Consider the following 16398-nt stretch of genomic DNA (forward strand, 5'->3'; position numbering starts at 1 on the left):
CAAGAGGTCATAGAAATACAAATATTCTACCTTGTTTATTTTTGTAGGAGCCACCAAAACCTGTGCCAAACTGCTTTAAAGTTGGAATGAAACTTGAAGCTATAGATAGGAAGAACCCATACCTGATTTGCCCAGCAACCATTGGAGATGTTAAAGGAGATGAAGTTTTTGTTACATTTGATGGTTGGAGAGGAGCATTTGACTATTGGTGCAGGTGTGATTCTCGAGATATTTTCCCAGTCGGATGGTGTAGCTTGACAGGAGATGCATTACAGCCACCAGGAAACAATGGTAAGATGACTAATAATATTGCTTAATTGTTTTTCTCCTTAATTACAGCAGAATTTTAAAAACCAGCTGGCTATATGCAGATAAGACTGAAGATTTGATTTGTGGGCAGCAGACAAGGATGAAATGTTGTTTTCTTTATGCAGCTTAAAGCTAATAGAAATTGCTGGGAAACAGTTTTTGCCTGTTCATAGTATCTCTGGGAACATGTTTTATTTAATACTGTTAGGAGGACTTCTGATGACCTCTAATTTTTGTGTGCTTGTAAAGAATCTTGAACTAGATTTGCTGTTTGTATTATTGATAGATACATGCTCCTGTTTAGTGATACTAATATGTTGGCTGCTGCAGCACTTTATGTTATACTAAGTAAAGTAAAGTAGTGTTTGCTTCTGTGATGATTGCAGGTCTAAACTATTGAATGTTTCTTCTTTCATACTCACAAAGTTCTATCTTGCAGCTGCCTATTCTGAATGCTTTGTCATCCTCTTGCCTTTAGGGATGTTTGTTGATCAGGTGATAGTGCCTCTTTAACTAATGGCTGCTTTATAATGAATAACTCTCTACCTTAGAAAGAAGGGAACTAGCATGAAGAGGGATATCCCTCAGTGTAATCCCTTTGCTCCTCTGGAACTGCTTGTCAGCTTTCTGTATGTAAGGCTTTTCTGTCAAACTGTTTGAGCTTTTCTATCCTCATTCCATAAAAAAATGTCAGGAAGAGATGTTTTGAAGGATGGGAGTAATATTTTAATTATTTCTTTATTAACCAGAATTATTTGTTCTCAGTGAGAATTTTCATAGCTGGTGTTAGGTGAGTAAGGGACAAATAGATTGGTGTCACAGAACTCCCACGTGGAAGTAGGAAAGGAACAGAAGCAAGAAGGCAAGAAATTGGTAATGTTTCCTGGCCTTTTCCATTATTTTTCTCAGTCTTTGGCTAGCAGATCAAGAACTGTATAGAAAATCTAACTGGAATTAGCTAAGGGCACCTCTGCATCCTTGCTCTCACCTGCCTGTCTGAAGTTGCTGCCAGGGATCATAGTACCTGGAATGGGGTTTAGTCCATTCTGGCAGATTTCAGCAAAGGAATAACTCTGTGTTTAGCTGTACTGTCCAAAATGATCTGCTGGTGAAAACCTGCAGTGAGAGGGAAGGGGAAAGGCAGGTGAGAATGATGGACATTGGATCAGAAGTCATCTAATAGGTACCACACTGACCTTAGTCTTAATGTTTCTGTGCTCCCAGTCTCTAAAGTGTCTTTCTCAGCTTCTTCAAAAGGTTGACCTTGTCTTGGGAGATCATGAATGACATGTGTTATTACACTTAAGCTAGTTATTTCTTTACTGTGGGGGTGACTGTGCACTGGAACAGATTGCCCAGAGAAGTTGTGGAGTCTCCCTCACTGGAGATATTCCAGAGCTGTCTGGACACAGCCCTGTGCCATGTGCTCTGGGATGACCTTGCTTGAGCAGAGAGGTCGGACCAGATGATCCCACTGTGGTCCCTTCCAACCTGACCCATTCTGTGATAAACAGGAGGGGCTGTGTAAATAAGTGGCATAGAAGTTTAAAACATATTTTTCTGACAGTTTAGATTACTGAGTCCAATTTCATCTTCTGGAAAGAATATTGTTAAATTGTTTAGTCTACTCCAATTTCATGCTGGAAAGCCAGCGATATTTTGAGGTAAGACATCCAGAATTTTTTCTTGCCTGACTAGTGCTTGATAGAGCTCAAGGTTGTTTGACCATGAGTAAAGCTGGTTATGTAATCCAGTTCTTCAGGTAATAAACCAAATAAAATTCAGACTTTAAATACCTATCCCGTTAGGATACTATTGCTTTGTAATGAGAAACAAAAACACTCCAGGCATTAATAAAATCTGAAGCAAGGTTCCTGCAGACTTATAGTTAAAATTGAGAATTTTTGACATGTAATAGAAACTGAGTGCAGAGAGATGCAGGCTGGAGTGGTTTTTATTTTTGTTTCCAAAAGTGAGGCCAAAGTTAACTGCAGTTTTATTGAAATTGTGTATTCATTTTTCCCCCATTCTGAGCATAAATAATTTGTTATTCCTATTTTGCTTTGTGTTGTTATTTTTATTTATTTTATGTTTTATGTTTGTATGTGTTATACACACTTGCTGAATTTACATATCTGGATGAAATATTGTTTGCTCTCAGGTTAGGTTTTTCACTGCTATTTGATTGCTACTGAGCCACTAAAGAACTGCAATGACAATCCTTTATTAAGATTTAAATAATAGCTTCAAGAAGAGTATAATCAAGTCGTTTGAATTCAGAAATATGATGATGTTGTCAGGATTTTTCATTATGTCACACTAACAGTGACTGCTCCTGTTAAGGGAAAAAATATTACAGGTACTACATTGTAGGAATTTCCTTGGAGTATTGAAGTGTTATTTTGGTCTGGACCTTTTTCCTGCTGGTTACCACAGTATTTCTGGCTTGAATTTCTGCAACAGAAAGTGAAAATAATTGATTTAAGAGTGGCTTGAATTCCAGAGTAAATATGAAAAGTATTCTTGATTTTTGTAAAGCTGAAAGCATTTAAATGTGTAAAATCACTACTTAGAGGGCTGGAAAAAAAAAACACCCTCAGATATTAGTGAACATGCAAAGCCAATATCCTGCAATCTAAGTATGAAAGAGAAAAATAATCCTTTAAATTTCATTCATACCTAGGACAACAATTTCCTGCCATGAGATGTATTTTGAGGTCTAATTTAACCTTTCGAAAGAGAGATTAAATGCAGTAAGGGAGACAGTATGCAAATTAGGGAAGATTGTGTTTCAACTGTCTACTGTCTCAGCCTTTTAGGATACCCAGAGAGAATGTAGGGCCTCTGCTGTGGGAGGTGTTTAAGAACAGGCTTCTAGGATATGGGTTATTCAGACCAGATTATGTGTTATTTTTGCTCTTTAAAACTGTATCTTCTGTCCCTCTCATTGGTATTAGCTCATGAACTAAGATAAAAGATAATACAGAGATGTTAGGTGAAAAGTTGTTTTGGACCAGCTGTTGATAGCCTTCAGGCCCCAATATTTATGTTTTGTCTTTGGTCCTTATCAGAGGTGTGACTTCAGTGGACCTGGCTGGATGTCAGGATATGTGCACAGTGGTATGAAATGTGCCATTCAGTATTTATGCTATCAGAAGCTGTGCTTAGCTAACATTGTAGTTTGTGTCATTAGAAATAACTTCAATAGTACTAATTGGTTATGTATGGTTTGGCTTCAGTGCTTGATGTTGGCTTGGCCCACTGCCTCAAGGTTAATATTTTAAGGATGCAGTAGATTGTTTTCTCTGTGTCTCTTGGTCACTTAAATGCTTTTAGAGAAGACTGAAAAACACTGTTGTAAAAAATGCCTAATGAAAGAGATCGACATGGTAATGTCTGTGCTGGACCAATCTGAAGGACCATCTGCTCTTGAAGGTTTTCTCCATCACTGGCTGAAAGCAGATGTCTGAAGAAAAGCATAAGCACATAGGAGACAGGTTTGCTCAAGTCTTCCTAATATCTGTCCATCTGCAGCCATGGTCCTTCCAAACCCTGAATAATGCTTTTATGCTGATTGCTATCTCAGGTACTCAGCATAAAAAGGGAGGAACTTGATCTAACCTGTTCTGTTATATACCGGAGCATCTGAACTTTTAGCACCTACAACATCCTTTTTAGCACCTACAATGTAAGGCATTCTCTACTTGAGTATACTTTTTGTGGAAAAGGAGAAATCCTTTTCCTTGCTGGTAGTTTCATTTGTTGTCCTTGGTTTCTTGTACTGAAACAGGTTCTTGTACTTCCAGTACTTGTACAGGAAGATTTTGGTGTTGTTGTTCAGGGATCAGTTTTATTCCTCTGGTCACCTTTGTACTTCTGTACTGTTTCCTTTTCACTGACAGCATTTTTGAGCCACTGGATCCAGAAGTGCACAATATATGGAAACTTAGTGACATAGTGGTGCCTTCTGTTATGTTTTCTGTTCCTTCCATGACTATTCATTAATTGGTATTTGGGATTTTTGGACTTATACTGATATTGTGTGCTTCCTTGGAGTGAGTATGAATGCAAAATAAATTCAGTCTTGTTGTTTTAGTGTTACCTTCTGCATTTGCTCGTTCTAAAATTTGGTCATCTCTTGGGTCCATGTAACTTATGCTTTTGATATACTTTAAGAAGGATTTTAAAGTTTTATACCTTCTGCATGTTTTTTTATTCACTCTTTTTCTAGGCCAAATGTATTGTACTTTTCTATTTAACCACAATAAATTGTAATTTTTACTCTGTTGAATAATAGAATTCTGTTACTATATCCAAGAATATTCTTGATATTTATGTATTGCTTTGTGGCTTGTTGTATTTTGAGGCTTATGATTGAAGTAAGCAGCAGGTGACTTCAGATTGTCAGAACAATTTCGATTTGCTGTTTCTGTAATAATTCATTTTACTGTTTAGTTATTACATGTAAATGGCAGTTACTTAGGTAACCCACCTTTTTATTTATAATAGAAGTGAAACCTTTTTTCGTAAAAGAGAGAAAACAAAAGAACAACTGGGGACAAGCCATGTGGGAAACAATAAGCAGTTTCACCTGCAAAGATTGATTTCAGTATTAAGTACTATCTATCATTTAGATGTGAACAGAAAGAGGGGCATCAGTTTCTACATATTCATGATCCCCCCAGCCTTATGAATCTGGATTTTTGAAGGACAAAGGTGATGCACAGAATTCAAAAAGTTGGAACTGCTCTCTGTGCCCTAAAATTTGGGAGGCCAAAGGAAGATGATAAAATAATTTTTAAAAACCAACCAAAACCATGATACAATGTTGTTTTTACCGTTAGTCATATTCTTTCTTTCACTTGCCTGTCTCCCCCTCTTCCACAGCCTGTGTCCCATCATTGCTTTTCTCCTAATTTAGTGCATTTATTGTCAGTGACAGCAAACTTCTTTCATTATGCTAATCAGCATGTTGATGTTAAAGGTCTCCTTCTAAAACTGTTTGCAGCAAAAGAGCAGTACAGACTCAAGCAGAGATTTAAAAATATCTTACTTGTCTGTTTTATGATTTCTTAGTTTTATTTAATTTTCAGTCATTTTCTCAGTGTTTACTTTGTGCAGATTTTACTGAGCTAGATACTAGAGATGGTCTCTGTTGTTGATGAAATTATGTGAAAATAAGCTCTGGTATGTTTTCAGCTGAGTTGTGCACAAATGTGCAACATCGGTACGAACCTAAGTATTTGCCCTGTTTGCAGATAAAACAAAAGAAGTTTTGAAACTTTATACAGAGCTATAGTAAGATCTGTGAGGACTCTGTGATGTTTAGAGTAGCCAAAAAAATCAGATAAGCATGGTAATTAAGTTTCATTAAAGAAAAAAAAAAGTGAAGTGGTAAAATTTCATACTGCTGGAGGTTTTATTTTTCTGTCAGTGCAGCCAGCTTCTCTTCATGAGCAGATCACAGTAGTTAAGTCAGGCACACACAGTAAGCAGATTTATGCTGTCTTCAGAATTGTACATGAAAAACTCCTCAGTGCTTCAGTCTAAAACCTGATTTGCCACATTCTCTCAAATGTTAAGCTTTTTTTATTTGGTGTTAATGTTTCTTGACATCTTGCAGCAAGGCTTGGATAGTGCTGCTACAGGGCACTAATCACTTAAGAAAGAATAAAGGTTTTGCCTTTCCCAAAGATGTGACCTTATTGTAAGTCTGGATTCCCTGACATCTTACCATGTTTATTTATAAGGCAATTGTAATTTTCTTGTAAATTGGAAGTACTCCAACACATGTATTTTTGACTGCTACATGGACTTTTTTTTCTAATATGCTCTTGTTTGTGTCTTATGGACACTGCAGGTATTTCAGTATAGTCAAAACAGAAAGTTGTACTACTATACAGACCTCCCACCTGCAGCTTGAGTAATAAAACACCCTACTCCTGTGGGGACTAAGCAGTAAAGGGTTACTAACCTAGGTGTGCCAAGCCACAGCCAATGGTTGTGGTGCCCTGCTAGTGGATGTGATTTAGTAGGTATTTTCCAAATCTGTGTTAGTAGCTATAAGCTATGTCCAGAGTTCAGTGCTGTCATTCACATGCTGAGACAAAACAAATTGTTGCATTGTACTATCCATGTACTACATGTTCTGTGTCTTTTTTCTTCCCTAGAAGCTTGTTGCATTGTATTCTGTCATTTTGGGCCCACCTTTCATCCTGTTTATGCTATTTGGGGAAAAATAATGGCAAAACCAGGGCAGAATCAGTAATGATGGGGTCAGAAGTCAGGTTGTTAAATTTGTACCCAGTGTGTAGAGCTGGGCCTTGCGGGGCTTATTGACAGATTCATCACCAGCACATCTAAGTTCACTTCACGTAACTCAAGTTGATTCTGTTTTGATAGTTCAAGAGACTTCCTTACCTTCCTTCCTTTCAAATTATCAACAAAGTATAGGATTTTTTTTTGTTGGGGTTTGTCTGGTTTAGATCTTTTGCTTATGTGGTTGCAGTGGCAATGCTTGTTGAAGGATGAGGCTAGAAGCTGGCTTTTCACAGTTCTTGGTTTCTGGGGACTAACTGAAAAGATCTTCCAGGAGTCTTTCTTCTGTTTTGCCTGTAACCCCCCAAGTCCCACATATTCCCTGCCCCATCTTAGCTCATAGAAGTTGGTTTTTTCGGAAGTGATGAGTGTTAATTTGGTTAGCAGCAGGTTTTGATGGATCTTAAATGGTATTTTCAGTGGTTGCTTCTGTAGGGGCTGGCTTGCCTACATCTTGAAAATGTGGCAGACTGGGGATGGGGGTGAAGGACCGAGGGAAGGCAGGTGCTACAGTGCTGCCTGGGGAGGTCACTGGGAGAGGAATGCTTTTTTTTTCTTTCATCCATTTCTGTCTTACATTGCTTGGCAGTCTCCATTTTGCCTTTCAGTCTTGTAAGATAGGCTAAAATTTTTCACAAGGACTTCTTATTTATTATATTAGTAACAGAAACTAAAATGTAGAAAGAAGAAAGTTTCAAGCTGTAGTGTCCATGTCTTGCCAAGGTGGTTGTTGAAGTTTCCAAGTGTGATGTTGCTTTTTAGATAGCAGAATAATGACTTATACCTGATTTTGCATCATAGCAACATATCAATTTGTATCTCACAGCTACCTCATGACCCGAAGTCATCCAAACACAGATAGGAAGAGGTGGAATGTATTACAGATAGTATAGTTATGCTTTTGTATGGCTCTGTTGTTCGATTGAGACATAAGGACATAAATTTTTATAATCCTTGGCAGTAAGCTGTTTTGAAAAAATTGCTAATCTTTTCCACTTCCTTTGCCAGTTGTCAAAACTATCATGATAATAACTGACTGTATTAAAGAAGGTTAGTTTTATAGTTAAAACTCCAGGCTAGAACTCAGCAGATATGATTCCATTACTTCTCCTGTGGAATGCTCACATGGATTTAGGGTAAGTTGCTAAACCTCTTTGCCTCTTTCTTTTTTTTTTTTTTTTTGGTCTGTGCATGACAGGACCAAGCTTTTATATTCTCAGAAAAACATTGGGTTTATATATTGGGGGGGCATAGGAACAGTACTACAGTACAAATAGAATAATTTATCTCTTGAAAGAAAATCTGATTTTAAAAGTGAGCTACTTTTTTTACTGGCCTAATTGGCACCTTCACCTCAGGTAGTAATTCTGTGTTCACAGAATGCACAGCAGTGACCCCCTACCTTGCTTTGTGTAATTTCCCATCAGTTGTTTTAAGTCTTGTAATTGCTGTTCTGTGGTACTAACCAAATGGGAGATTTATAATGTTTAAATATTACAAATCTGAACCTTTTTTTTCCCCTGCTTTCCATAAAAACATGGAGTGAAACTGTCACTGCTGATTATTTGAGGGAATTTTACTAATTAGAATTGCATGAGAATTCAGGCTTTTGAGCTGTCATCTGTTCCATCCCCTTCCCAAGTACTGGAATTTTCAGTAGCTTCAGATTTCACAGTTGTCTTAAATATGTTACTTATTCTGGCAAGAGATCTTGGAGATAACGTTCTGGGGTCAATTTTGCAGTTCTACCTGTGTCTGGAAGTTTTTCTGCTTCTGCAAGCAGAATTTGGCCCTCGTGTGAGGTGTAACCTTTTGGGTCCTTTTCATACAAATGGGCTCAGTTGATTGCAGTGGATCTGCTTGTTTCAGTGAGGGACTGAATTGTGGCTGTGCATTTGCAGGTTGTGAGTTCCAAAATACAGGATCTGGGGTTTCTCTTATATTAAATGCAAAGTTGGCAGGTGTTGGGATTCTCACAGAACCATTTGAGGGGGAAAAAAGAATGTTTTGAATGAGAAGTATTTGAAAGCTTGAAAGCTGTGAGTTGCATGAAGGGCTGTATATCTATAGCCCACACAAACGTGGCAGTATAACTAGAGCTCTGTGAACTCTGAAAGTGCTGCTTAGTTGCTAACATTTCTATGGTAAAGTGTATCTGTGTAGTGTGACCTCTGTTCTTCAGTTATTAAGGGTGCCTGTACAGGTTTTGGCTCTAAACAAGGTATTTGGGAAGGAAAGCTATGCAATGCATCCCATTCCTGAAACTGGAGTGGTGGATATTTCTGTAGATGAGCAACATGACACAAATGCTTGATTTTGTTTGTGCAAATGAGAGGGCCTTTGTGATGCAAAGCAGCATCCTCAAAAGGCAAATGTGCTTTTTTGGTTGTAAATATCCCAGCTAAATACTGCAGTAATTGCAAGCAGAGCTTGGCATTTTTCCTCTCTATTCTCTTCATCGTTATATTTTAACAAGTTCTCATGAGACTATTAAAGTGTCTTAGTTTTTGGAACATGTGGCCTAGTGGGGATAACTCTGTCTACAGATGCAGTGGGTTGGCAGCTTGATTTTGCATGTCTTTTCATTTCCCCCCAGATCCTGTGACCCAGTGTAACCTTTGGTCTCCCTCTGAAGGCCGGGGTGAGGGAAGTATGAGCAGGTGACTGATGATCACTGTCAATACAGCCTGCAGACAATATGGGAATTACTTTAGCAGTCTCCCACTCCCTTGTGCTCCCCCCATCCTCTCTTAAATCAACAAATGCAAATAGCAGCTTCCTCATTTGTTGCTATCTCTGGGATGCTGCCCAGGCAGCATGGGCTTTGTTGCAGTTCTGCCTATTAAAAAAGGCAGCTTCAGCCCTAGGCAGAAGGAAAAATACCAAGTGAGACCTGATTCCCCCCACCCCCCTAATGGTTAATGCTGCTCATATTTGTTCCTCTGGCATATACAGGTAGGAAGATGCTGAGATAAGGTAGTGCTTGATGTGTGTGGTTCAAGAGGGCAGCAGGAAGTGGCTGGAGCTGTTTGCATTGTTACTCTTTGTCTGGTAAATGTCCTTCTGGAAGGGAATAGGGATTGCCCAGTGTCCAAAACTCATACCTGTGCTCCTAGAACTTGTTGCCTTGAAAGTAGTGTGTGTTTAACAACAGCTATGTCTTTACTGTGGGAGACTAGAAATGCATTTGCTAGATTTCAGCATAGGCAGAAGCACAAAGAATTTGTTAAACAACATTTCTTTCCAAGGTCATGATTATTTTGTTCTGTGCATGGTTGTGTGGCACAAATAAATAAAATAGCTGCATTTACATTGTTGTAAGTATAATATGTAGTATTGCATTGTACAGCATACAGTTGATATTGTTTTACTTTCCAGATATGCAGCTTAACGTGAGTTGTCGTTCAGCAATTCAGGAACATAAGAGTAATGCTGTGCCAGCATTTGGTTAGAATTCTGTTCATCTTATTTTGTCATCGCATATGAAAAGATGTTTTGGCATACATAAATAAAAGGAAAGTGGTCACTTTGTACATTCAGGAGGTGGTCCTTCTCAGATACCCCAGGATATCAGGTCTGCATTTGATGTATTAGGATTGCAACCAGCCATAATGAAGAGATTTCTTCTGAACTGCCATTAAGGAATATTAGATTAGTAACTGAATCAGGCAAATAGCAATGTATGTAAATGCTCCTACTGCTTTAGAAATGTGTGTCAGTAGTACTTGTATTTTATAAGAAGTCTGTGTGCAGTGTGTATTTAATCTTAGTGAATTTGAAAATAGTGACATTTTCTATTGCAAATACTTAATAACAGTTAACTCCTGAATAAAGATGCAGGGTTAAAGGAACAGTTGTAAAGCAAGGTGCTGGACTGTTAAGTTGAATATGATTCATAGAGCTTGACATTAAAATTGTTACTCAATCTTTAAATATTTTATTTTCTCAATCTCTCATTTCAAAAGTATGTTTGTGTTTTATTTTTTGTTTTACTTCTTACCAGAAAGCTTCAACATACTAATATCTTCAGAGAAGAAAGGTTCCAAATTCACAAAAATCCAGAATTAACAGCCCCCCATGCTCCATTTCCAGTATGAATTAGTGCTTTGAATCAGGCACTGATGGCTGATACAGTCAAAGCCTGCTTTAACTCTAACTTGCAATACTTCTCCAAGTTATGTCACATTAAGTTTATGGTATTTAAGGTTGGGGTGAATCACATGAATTTCACAATCAGCAAGATACAAAAGGCTGTGATAGGGGCAGTTTGACACTAGAAAGCTGTCTGATTTTAGTGTAAAGGTTTCAAATTATTTCATATATGTTGTGTGTTTCTTTCCCATACCTCTCAGCAAAGGTGGTTTGATGTCAAAAAATTTCCCTATTTCATATTCTACTTACCTGTCCTGCAATTTCTGCATCTGCCTGCCAGTGGTTGGGCCAAAAGAATGGAGTATTTGTTGGCCACAGGGACTTAATATTTGCTTTTTGTTGGCCACAAGTGCTGTAGCAGGTTCATTGAGGGTATGTCCCATGTTCTGTTGGCATCGTTTTGGTGTTCTAATCTGTCCATTGGGAAGGGAATTGTTAAAATAAAACCATCATTATTTCAGAGAAGAGCAAATTGGGTGGAAACGACCTGTTCACTAGGAAGTTTTAATTTAATGAAATCTGGTTACATCTTAGAGCCTCACACCAGATTACAATGCTATCACAGCATATGCATATTGGAACATATCCAAGTGGATATCTGTTGGGATCCCATATTGAATTGGAATGGGAGATAAACCCATCTCATGGGAGAAAATCACTTCAGTGTTAAGAATGAAGAAAAATTATACTTGATGTTTGATTTTTGGAATCCCTTCTTCGAAATGGCACCAGGTAGAAAAATGTGGGTATGATTATGTGAGCTTAACTTTCTAAACCAGCATCTCAGACAAATACTCATTAAAGACATTTTGCCTGTCATCAGTTTCTTCTTGTCACTGGGATGATTTTCTTTGCTGCTCAAAGTTGTTTTGTAGCTCCCTAGAAGTAGTTTGCATGTTTTGTGGTTGTGGAAGCTGCTCTTAGCAGAAAAGGGATGTAATATAAGCTGTATAATTTGTGAAGTATTTTTGAAGGCCTTCTTGATGAATGGCACTTTATAAATACTGTAATTAAATTATGGGAAGCATTTATAAGGTGAGTAGATTAATTCTTGGGTTTTTTCCCCAATTTTTATTTGAATGTTTTTTTCTTAGGAAAGTCCCTGTAAAAGAATGGGTACAAAGAGTTCTCTCTTTGGCGTCAATGAAGTTCTGTAGTTTCATGCCAGCTACTTAAGTTCAAAGTAAAAAGTATATTCATTTTACAATGTAAATTGTGCAGTACACTTTTATTTTTTTAAGCCTTTGTTAGAAAAGTTGCTTTCCATTGTTCATTTTGAGGTTTTCCCCCCCTTCCCTTTTGTTTTTGTTTTTCCTCAGTTTCCATTACAAAGAGCAGTGCAAAAATCCAATCTTCCCCTTCCAAAGTGACCCGGCGTTCAATGCAGTCTCCACAGAAATCTGCTCCAGTTCCAGCGCAGCGGAGCAGGAAACCAGGTCGGGGCAAACCCCCTGGACAGTCTGCAGTTCCCAAGAAGGGCAGGTCTCCTAAAAATATTCCCCTGACAAAAAGCACCTCTCATACTGAAAATCTTAAAACAAGGAAAAAAAGTTTAAAACCTGGAAAAAAGGTTAGTCCTTATCTACTACTTTACTTTATATTGCAAAATTTTGCAGTGAGATTTTTTATTATTATTACTTAATTTTCTATCTTCTCTTCAGCCTTCAGGGCTTTACTGTTTTCAGCAACTGATTACACGGAAAAGTTTAGAATAGCTCTTCTGGAATATTTTAGTGTAAGATCCTGTGGATTATTTTATTCCCAAACAAGATTACTGTTTTATTTATGGGTGAGTAATTGGTGTTGAAAATGCTATTCTGAAGTAGAGAGACAGGGAAGCATTTAAGCTTTTTAGTTTGGGTTAGTTTGTTTCTGAACCATATATATAGCTTGCATTTTTTGTTTTTTTTTTTCAGGTTTAGAAACAAAGAATTAAAAACAGTGAGGACTTTATTGCGTAATTTAGGCTTCTTAAGCATACAGCTGGATTTGCCAAATGAATCTCGTGGATACTCCCTAATCCTGGAGCTTCTGCTAGCATGAAGCAAGAAGCTTCTTTTTCTCCAGATGTGGGCTTAATTCTGCCCTGGTCTGAAAGGCATGATGATGCCTTTCTCCTGCCTAGCTGAGTCAGACCTGCAGTGTTGGCAGCTGCCTCCAGCTTCAGCTCTGGTGGAGCTCTCTGGTCAGGTACACACTGCTGGAGCGCTCTGGTCAGGTGCACACTGGAGCTCTTTGGTCAGGTGCACACTGGAGCTGTTTGTTTGGTCAGGTACACACTGGAGCTGTTTGTTTGGTCAGGTACACACTGGGGCTGTTTGTTTGGTCAGGTACACACTGGAGCTCTCTGGTCAGGTGCACACTGGAGCTGTTTGTTTGGTCAGGTACACACTGGAGCTCTCTGCTCAGGTACACTCTGGAGCTCTTTGGTCAGGTGCACACTGGAACTGCTGTCCCCTCACCCCACTGTCACTGACAACAGCACTGGCAGATGAACAATCTCCAAGTGATCCAGTTCAGGGAGCTGATCTGGTAGACAGCTAGCACAGCATCCATCCCTCCTACTTCTTTCTTTGTCTGCTCCATCCCAAAAAAAGCACAAATGCTACAGCTGCTGCAAGGAAGAATAGGATCACAGCAGGGCAGGCTTAGGGCAATTTGAATTGCCATGGAAGTACAGTCTATTTTCTGAGGCTTGCTCATGCACAGCAGGCTGTCCAAGAAGAGTAGCAATGCTGCAAAATCTTTCCTCAGGCAATTTGAGTCTGTCCTTGTGCTCCTGCCTGCTTTGCATTAGCACTAGTGAGGAGGTGTGGGGCAGTGCTTTTTCCTGGTGTTTTTTTTGTGTCCATTCCCCTTTCCTCCGAACAAGAATAAAAAAGTAGAAGTTTTGGGGCTTTTCTCTTCCAATCTGTATCAGTGTGGGTTGTGGGATTTATTCCTAATGATGCTTGGGAAGAGGTGGAATAATGGCAAGGTGGGGATTCTCCCTTCCTGTGACCATGCTGATCAGTGTGAAGTGCCAGTGAAGTAGCATTACTAGAGCATAGCTGGAAGCTCTAGTATGAAACTGGAAGCAGCACTTCATTAAAATGATGATCACAAGGTAAAAAAATATTTCAGGGACCATAAATTGAAAGCTGAGCACTCTTCTCTGCTGCCTGCCCCTTGCAGTCAGACATCCTAACTGGTAGGCTACTGATGGAATTGGTCTCCAGTTTTGTTTCTCTCTTACTTGGTGTATAAAAATGCACAGTGACAGGGATTAAAGAGGAGAAAGGTGCTCCTATCCAGGCTTAGCTGGTGGGTGGGGTGCTCTTTGTAGGTCTGGACAGGGCTTTAAAGGACACCATTGAACACAGGACTGTCATATCTTGAGGTCTTACTCAGGTGTGGCAGGATGTGCACTTGCATGTAAGAATTTTGTCCTTTAGCTCTCATTAAAAAGAAATTGAGAGGCTTTGTCTATTTTTGAAGCAGTAGCTGGAGGCATCTTGCATTTAGAAGAGGCATCTGGGCCCTGGGTGTCTGAAAATGTCTGCTTGGAGCATTTGACACGTGATTTGTGTGAAGTGCTTGAAGGTACTGTTTGGGGAATGGGTGTTAGTGCTGACATACCCTGTCCTGAGGCAGCAAATCTGAGGTACCTCTGTGCACTCCTGATTTCCTCTGTGGCACCAGGCAACAGAGAGGTTTTGCAAAATGTAGGTTTGATACATCTAATTTGAGATTTTTACTTTGTTAACTTTAGCATTAAAAACTTGAAAAATTAGCTCCTTTCGAAAACTCACAGAAGGCTGTTATTGCTTTGCTAAGTGGTTAAATTGCCAATATGTTATACATATGTGCAAACTTTTCTTTGGACTATTACACCTGTTAGCATAAGGATAAAGAGAGGAAATGGGGCTTTGTGGGAGTTCTGCAGACAGGGTGTGTCTGACAAGAAGTGCAGCCATACAGCCTGTACACCTCACAGTATGTATGCAAATATGCAAGTGGTATGTGCCTAGAGGCTTGAAAGTGCTTTTTTTCTTCCATCCACCCCCCCAAGACTGATGCAAAAAAAACCCAAAAAACCCTCTCCAGATGTTGCACTAAATGGTTGTGCTTCAAGTGTGAACTGGCTATTTGGTGTATTTAGGGACATTGGTATCTGCCTGTCTCTCTGCAGAGTTGTTTGAATTTCTTTGCCCCTTTAGGTTTGTTACGTTGCAGTATTTATCATTTTGCAGATGCTAACTTTTATTATACAGCTAGAAGTGTTGAGCTGTTGCATCATTTTTCTCCTTTATTTAAATTTTTTCTAAGCTCTGTAAGTATGAGATGCATGTTGGATTTTGTTTTTCATTTGTTTCTCACAGCTTGCACTGTATGTTTTTACTCTTCCATTATAAAGAAGGAACATCTGTACATTTCTTTCATTATATTTTAAAAGTACACTTTACATAACAGTGCAAAGAATTCCTTTCAGAATTTCTTGAGGAAACCCCTTGGTCTGAGTGTGGGTACCAGCCCTAAATTCAACCCCACAAAAAAGAGTTTTTGAGCATGAGGATGACACTGGTGGTGTTGTCCTGGTGGTACAAGCTGTGAGCCCTGCTCTCTGTAGGCAGACAGAGCTGGTGTGCCCTCCCAGCTGGCAGGGGCCAGCCAGACAAAGCCACTGTGCCCAGCCCTGCTGGGATTGTGGCCTGTCTCATGAAAGAACACTGCCCATCATGGGGGGGCTGCAAAATGAGAGCCTCAGCTGAGCAAGCATAATGTGCTATATTCCCTTCTGAGGGAGAAGGTAGGAAACAGCCAGCTAGTCTCACCACATGTGTGCGTTGGTCTGGAGAGTGGATGGTTCCTCTTAGTTTAGTGTTTGTATTTTGTTTTCATTCCTGCATTTTCCCCGATTTCCCTCATATTTTCCCTCAATTTGACCAATATCAATACCAAAAATGGGTATTTTTTTAGCATGGTAAAAGAAAACTGCCCCCCTGCAAGAATCCCTGCTAGAGGGGGCCTTCAGAAATGTTGGACTTCAGATCAAAACCTCAGTCTTCCCAAGTGCTTTTTTTTTTTTTCTGTATTAAGGATGGAGACCTTTCTGCCAGCCAGTGTTAAGATAAATGGTCAGTTCCTGACAAGTACATCACTACGTGGTTCTGTGCCACCTGTGCCACCTCATCTCATTCACAATGCAATGCCAAGCCTTGGCAGTCTATTACTTATGTTCATGGTGATTCCACCCAGTGCCATATTGTCAAGTGCTTTCCCCAGCCAAACCTATCTTCTCTGAAATATAAGTGGCATAGAATTTTTTAAGTGCCCTGGATTTCAGAAGAAAGTTAATTTCTTCTTTCTAGGTTTTGTGAAGAAGTTAAACACTGCTTCTTTTAGGAAGGTGTATATTCTGATTGCTTTCTACATGGTTTTCAATACATTACTTCAAAAATAGGCTGCTTCTAAAAGTGTAGAGGATGAATACTGCTAATTGGAATAGGGATTAGCCTTCCTTAGCGGAAGTTTTACTTCCCTATATATCAGTTTTAATGGTAAATCCTTACTACATTGCCAAAGTCTCTGCTGCATTCAGCAGTGGCAAGACCTTGAGTAATCTCTTACATTCCTAAT

General features: G+C 39.1%; 1 protein-coding gene across 6 annotated transcripts in view; it reads left to right on the forward strand.

Moving 5' to 3' along the window:
* The window catches only part of SCML2 (Scm polycomb group protein like 2), a 72118-nt gene that overhangs the window by 35857 nt on the left and 19863 nt on the right, over nt 1-16398 (forward strand). For all 6 annotated transcript variants that reach the window (XM_030946529.1, XM_030946555.1, XM_030946566.1 and 3 more), the window contains 2 exons: nt 48-291; nt 12099-12349. In XM_030946529.1, coding sequence (XP_030802389.1) covers nt 48-291; nt 12099-12349 — 495 coding nt within the window. The remainder of the gene's footprint in view (nt 1-47; nt 292-12098; nt 12350-16398) is intronic.

The sequence above is a fragment of the Camarhynchus parvulus genome, chromosome 1, assembly GCF_901933205.1.
Source record: "Camarhynchus parvulus chromosome 1, STF_HiC, whole genome shotgun sequence".
Taxonomy (NCBI): domain Eukaryota; kingdom Metazoa; phylum Chordata; class Aves; order Passeriformes; family Thraupidae; genus Camarhynchus; species Camarhynchus parvulus.